At 49.9% G+C, this 6,285-nt stretch overlaps 1 protein-coding gene across 1 annotated transcript; it reads left to right on the top strand.

The window, feature by feature from the left end:
- Window positions 1–202: 202 nt before the first annotated feature.
- NRAS (NRAS proto-oncogene, GTPase) lies at window positions 203–5,551 on the top strand. Its single transcript, XM_039565373.1, has 5 exons — window positions 203–377; window positions 1,144–1,322; window positions 2,245–2,404; window positions 3,689–3,812; window positions 4,508–5,551. The coding sequence occupies exons 1-4, from the start codon at window positions 267–269 to the stop codon at window positions 3,806–3,808; spliced, it is 570 nt and encodes a 189-aa protein (XP_039421307.1). The 5' UTR covers window positions 203–266; the 3' UTR covers window positions 3,809–3,812; window positions 4,508–5,551.
- The last annotated feature ends 734 nt before the right edge of the window (window positions 5,552–6,285 follow it).

The following is a 6,285-nucleotide window of genomic DNA, read 5'->3' as shown; positions in this document are numbered from 1 at the left end:
GTGTCCCTCCCGGTGTCCATCCCGTGTCCCTCCCCTGTCCCTCCCGTGTCCCTCCCGTGTCCATCCCGTGTCCATCCCGTGTCCCTCCGGTGTCCATCCCGTGTCCCTCCGGTGTCCCTCCCCCGTCCCGCCCGTGTCGCGCCCGTGTCGCGTGTGCGGAAGCGGCGCGGGCGGTGACGCGCGGGCGGGAGGCGGAAGCGGCGCGGGGCGATCGCGGGGCGGCGGCGGCGGCGGGGCCGGGCCGGGCCCGGCGAGGCCGCGGGGCCATGACCGAGTACAAGCTGGTCGTGGTGGGCGCCGGCGGCGTGGGCAAGAGCGCGCTGACCATCCAGCTCATCCAGAACCACTTCGTGGACGAGTACGACCCCACCATCGAGGTGCGCGGGGCCGCGGGTGCTGGAGCCGGTGCGGGCTCAGAGCCGCGGGATGAGAAACGCGGGGGAAAGAGAGCTCCCCTGTGCCGGGGGCTCTGCCCGTGCCGGGAGGCCGGGGATGCGCCGCGAGGTCCCTGCAGCCCAGCCCGGCCCGGGGCTCTGGGAGCGGTTCCTCCCCCGTTCTGCCTCGGGCTTCCTAAGGCAGCCAAAGGCGAGCAAAAAGGCCACCGCGGGTCTGTGCAGGGCGTAGGTTCTGCTCACGGTGAGGGTATTTATGATACTCTTTTTTTTCCTTCTCCTATTGAGGATTTTCTTTAAAGCAACAGGAGTTCTGTGTTTTGTAACAAAGGATGAGAGGGCTTAGAGTCTCATTTAAAATGTGATTGTTTGAGTATGGTTTAAAATGTGATTTGTTTGGGTAATATTTAAAATATTATAGTTTTAGATACTGGTGGTTGTTCATCAGACGTGGATGAGAATCACAAAATCCAGACAAGTTTGGGTTAGAAGAGACCTTAAAGCTCGTCTCATTCCAGCCCCTGCCATGGGCAGGGACACCTCCCACTATCCCAGGTTGCTCCAAGCCCCATCCAGCCTGGCCTTGAACACTTCCAGTTATCCAGGGGCAGCCCCAGCTGCTCTAGAACAGCTGCAAAAGCTCCTCTCTCACTCCTACCCGTGTTTTTATTATTATTTTTATTTTTCATCCCTATGCCCTGGGGTGGACAGGAGCAGTGCAGTGCTCACCCCAGGTCCCCGTGTGTTGCAGGACTCGTACCGGAAGCAGGTGGTGATCGATGGCGAGACGTGCCTGCTGGACATCCTGGACACAGCGGGGCAGGAGGAGTACAGCGCCATGAGGGACCAGTACATGAGGACAGGGGAAGGCTTCCTCTGCGTGTTTGCCATCAACAACAGCAAATCCTTCGCCGACATCAACCTCTACAGGTTGGGCAGTGGGGACAGGGGCAGGGATATTGGCAGAATGAAGCATTGAAGTGACTCAGTGAAGGCTCAGTAACAGACAAATATTAAATCTCTCACTTCTTTCAGAAAGTTCTGTCACTGTTCTGTGCCAGGACGTAGAAGCACAGACAGGGCTGGGTTGGAAGAGACTTTAAAGCTCATCCAGTGCCACCCCCTGCCATGGACAGGGACACCTTCCACTGTCCCAGGCTACTCCAAGCCCTTGGACACTTCCAAGGATGGGGCAGCCGCAGCTCGTCTGGGCACCCTGTGCCAGGGCCTCAGCACCACCTTTAGTCAGTTAAGACTGGGACAGTTTTTAGGGTTGTTGTGTTATTCATATCATCAATCCATATAAATATCTCCAAGGGGTGCCAGGAGAACGGTGTCAGATGCTTTTCTGTGGTGCCCAGCAATAGGACAAAGAGCAATGGCCATAAACTGAACCACAAGAAGTTCCACCTCAACATGAGGAAAAACTTCTTTCCATGAGGGTGGCAGAGCGTTGGAAGAGCTGCCCAGAGAGGTTGTGGAGTCTCCCTCTCTGGAGACATCCCAAACCCACCTGAATGTGTTCCTGTGTCACCTGCTCCAGGTGACCCTGCCTTGGCAGGGGGTTGGGCTGGGTGATCTCCAGAGGTCCCTTCCAACCCCAGCTGTTCCGGGATTCTTTGATCAGATGCCATTTACAGCTACAGAATGGCATCTCTAGGAAAATGGGTGAGAAATCCAGAGTGGAGTTATCCATGGACAGAAAATGAAGTGTACAAAGTGCTTGGCCATCCTGCTGACCCCCAAGGTCCTGCTCAGCTTTAATCTGTTTGAATATTGAGCTAAACCAGTTTTTATATTTAGAAAATAGTTCCTAACTTTTTTTTTTTTTTTCAAATCTGTGTTCCTAAAGAGAACAGATCAAGAGAGTGAAGGACTCGGATGACGTGCCCATGGTGCTGGTGGGGAACAAATGTGATCTGCCCACGAGAACAGTGGACACAAAACAGGCCCAAGAATTGGCAAAAAGCTACGGAATCCCCTTCATAGAGACCTCTGCAAAAACGAGACAGGTGAGGGGCCCCCCAGGGTCTGACTTCTTCCTGGGAAATGCAGGAATGACATTTTTCCATGTGCTTTTGCCTTATTTACAGCAGAAGCATTTTTCAACCCCTTTACAGTTTTTAGCTTCTATTTCCCCACTCACTCTTAGCTTGAAAGAGTTCTGGGTTGGGCCAGCACAGGAATCACTTCAGACTCGTCCTGACTTCCTTTCAAGTGGGTCATGTTGATAAACAACATAGAGAATAAAAACATTTCGACTCCTCTGAAGTTACTAAATAAAACTTAAAAGCTAACTAGGAAAAAAAATACTCAAAATAATAAATATAACTAAAACGAATACATATAGAGATAAAGAGACTGACAGTGGTTTTGTGGGAAATTATGTAATAAGAAAAAATAGCACATGCCCAAAAAAAAGTTCCAAAAACCCCCACCTTTAATATTGAAACATTCAATAAATACAACCACCAAAACCCCCTCTTAATAAACCTCCAAAACCATGAAAAAACTCCCAATAAGAAACAAATGCCTGCAAAACAATTCTGAAAAAATAATACTTATGTATTAAATAAAAATCACATTTTAATTACAATAAATAAATACCTTATTATAAAGTCTCACAGAACACACAGAACAAAAAGAAACCCACCTACTTTATACTGCTTCAAATGATGCTAAAAAACTGATTCCAGCCAATTCCAGCATCATTCAGTGTTGGCAGGAGGAGCAGCAGAGTTTCAGCTGCTCTCACTGGGGAGTGTCAGAGGCTCAGCTCGCTCACCCCAGACCTGCTCGGCTCTCTTGGCTCCTTAATGAAAGGCAATTAGCAGATTATGTTTGCAGACAGAATTCCCCAGACTGGACTAATGGGCTTCTCCAATGCCTCCTTGGCCACGTGTCCAGCCAGCCCTGCTCTGCCCGAGCAGGAGAACAGAGCAGGGAAGGTGCAATTATTGAACAGCAGCCAGAAAATCCTAAAGAGTCAAATTCTAAGAATTCTGAAACAGAGCTGATAAGGCAAGGAGCAGTTTGTTTTCTGCATGGAACCTCCCTCAGATATGGTTTTCCATGTTTGTTTTAATGGTTGTTACCCCAGGAGGGGTCAGGACGGTAAGGAGAGGGTTTGGGGCATCAGTGTGAGTTTCATCCTCTTATGAACCATGGGATGAGTTGGGTGCTGCTCTTCCTATAGAACTGTGTCTTTCAAATCCATTAAGGGGTTCTGGCATGGACAGATCAGTGATTTCAAAAGCTTCAGGGAAGGAAATACCTGACCTTGTGTTTGCCTTCAGGGTGTGGAAGATGCTTTTTACACTCTGGTGAGAGAGATCCGGCAGTACCGGATGAAGAAGCTCAACAGCAGCGAGGATGGGAACCAGGGCTGCATGGGACTGTCCTGCCTTGTCATGTGAAAAGGTGAGCTGGAATTCCACTTCTCCACTGGCTTCTTGTCTCTTTGCCTTCCAGCAGTTGCTACATGTGCCTTAGAAATGCTGGTTGCTGTAGGTGGGGTTTCCTCCTATCACACAACCTATTGATTCCCAGAGATTTGGATCCTACAATGTATTAATTCTCAAAAAAGAGTAATTCCCCTCTAAGTTGGTGACAAAGCTTAAGAAAAGGAATTTTCATTCACATCACCCTTTTGGCTGATGGGTGGATGGAACAAGATGATCTTTAAGGTTGCTTCCAACCCAAAACATTCCATGATTGCCGCTGATTTCAATGGTGTGATTTTCTGTATCATTCCTTTCCATCTCCTTCCTTTGGGAAACCATTTGGGCTGCTGGAGAACGTGTAATTTCTGAAGAAACACCTTGAAAGAGGGCTGTGCACAGTTGTGCTGCTGAGTGATTGACTCCTGCACAGCTTCCCTCGAGCTGTGTTCCCTTGGAATGGGCTCGTTCCAGGATTAACCAAATAAAGCAGTGCAAGTAATGAAATCTGAGTTCCCAGCTGAGTGAAATTCCTTTCAGCAGTTCCCTGAAAGATGTTGCTCATGACTGTGAAAACAGACAGACCAGCTCAGGACTGGCACTGCTGCACTGCACACCCACCCCAGAGTGGGACAGAGATAATTAGTGCTAATTGGAGGTGCCTTTCTGTTCTAGATGCCAAGAAAACGTGGTTCAGGTGCAGCTGCTGGACGAGCCTCGATCTGTGCTGCCTCTCCTGCTGATGCCCTGCAGTGTTTTGGTGCCAGTGACAGACTCTGGGCACCAGAGTTAATTAGCACAAGGTCCTTTTTCGTGCTCCATCTGAAGAGAACATCCATGGCATCTACCTCCCTGCTCAGCTCACGGAGCAGCAGCATCTCTGGATGTGCTGGGATTCTTTTCTCACTGTGTTACCTGGGTTCGTTCAAGAAGAAAACCAGTCACAGAAGTGAACTATAGAGACTAAATGCTGTGAAAAAGATGACACTTTACCTCTAGAGTAAAAGCTAGAAGTGCTGTGTGTCCCCTGTCTGTTGGATTCCGTGCAGTGCTGTCAGAGGAGTGGCACAGTAATGTCACACGGGGTTGTGCCACCAGGAGTGCCCCTGTCCCCTCTCAGATGGGTGTCTGCTCTCTGTGCACCTGTACAGCAAAGTGCAACATCTCCAGTGCCAGGAGTGCCACCTACCTGATCCTCCATTTCTGTAATAAAAAGGAAAACCTTTCCTAACTAAGTGCCTGTTTGCTAAGAAGATTTGAAGTTGTCCCTTGGGTTGAGGAAAACCCCAAGGACTGGAATTTCTTGGGAGCTCATTGTCTCAAGCAGGCAAGTGTGGTGTGGGTGATCTGTGCCTGACAGGATCCTCCAGCAGGAATTTGGGGGCTGGAAAGTCCAGCAGGCACTTGTGAGACTCTTGGACAAGGGAGGGGACACACTGCATCTGTGTTTTACTTTCTTTGTGGGTGGAACAGTTTATATTCTGTATTGTTTTCCTGCAGCATTCAGATCTCTTCCAAGTTGGACCAAACCTGTCAGCTGTTCATTTTTAACATGAACTGCCAACATTTCTGGGCAGCTTCTCACTAATTAATCTGGTAACTGGAGGTTGCTTTGGACAGCTGCTATTCAGCTCTCTCTGTAACTTGCAAATTGTTTTATTCTGATTTTCTTACCACAGACTGTAAAGAGTCTCTTCAAAATGTCTCTAGACTGTAAAATGTAGTTGGAGTTTCCTTGTCAGGGAAGGAGTGTGGGGGGTTGGGGTGACTCTGTCAGGGGTGCAGAAAGTGGCTGTCCCTGGATCCCTGGAAGTGTCCAAGGCCAGGCTGGATGGGGCTTGGAGCAGCCTGGGACAGTGGAAGGTGTCCCTGCCCATGGCAGGGGCTGGAATGAGATGGGCTTTAAGGTCCTTTCCAACCCAAACCATTCTGGGATTCTGTGCTGGAGGGGAGAAGGCCGAGAGCTGCCACAGACACCTGAGCCAGCTTCTGATTGCAGCATCCCTGCAAAATGAGGAAGGAGATGAGTTCAGTGATGGCTTCAGAGAAGATGTGGGACAGACTGATGGGAATTCTGGGCTCTGACAGCCTCCAGCTGAGGGAATTGTGAGCTGAACGAGTTCTTCCCAGAACAAAACATCCTCCCCTCATCACTTGGGCTGCCCAGGTGTGGTCACTGCTGCGAAACCTCCAGTGCTCCTTGGAACGCCCCATCCTTTCCTGGTCCTTGTGCTGCTGGAATTGGGTTCTGCTCCGTGTGCTCAGGCAGGAGAGCAGAATTCCCAGCTCCGCTGATGGAGGAGGAAGGAGCCTTCAGCCAACAGAGGGAGCGTTCGGGCAGTGCCAGACCAGCGGAGCAGGGGAATTGCAGGAGGCTCAGTTTCAGTTTGTTGGTGTCAGTCACACATCTTCATTTGGAGTGCTCAATTTCAAGTGGACATTAGAAATCAGTA

Source organism: Corvus cornix, chromosome 26, assembly GCF_000738735.6.
Source record: "Corvus cornix cornix isolate S_Up_H32 chromosome 26, ASM73873v5, whole genome shotgun sequence".
Lineage (NCBI taxonomy): Eukaryota > Metazoa > Chordata > Aves > Passeriformes > Corvidae > Corvus > Corvus cornix.
Note: the sequence above shows the minus strand (reverse complement) of the source record. Positions and strands in the feature narration are given on the sequence as shown.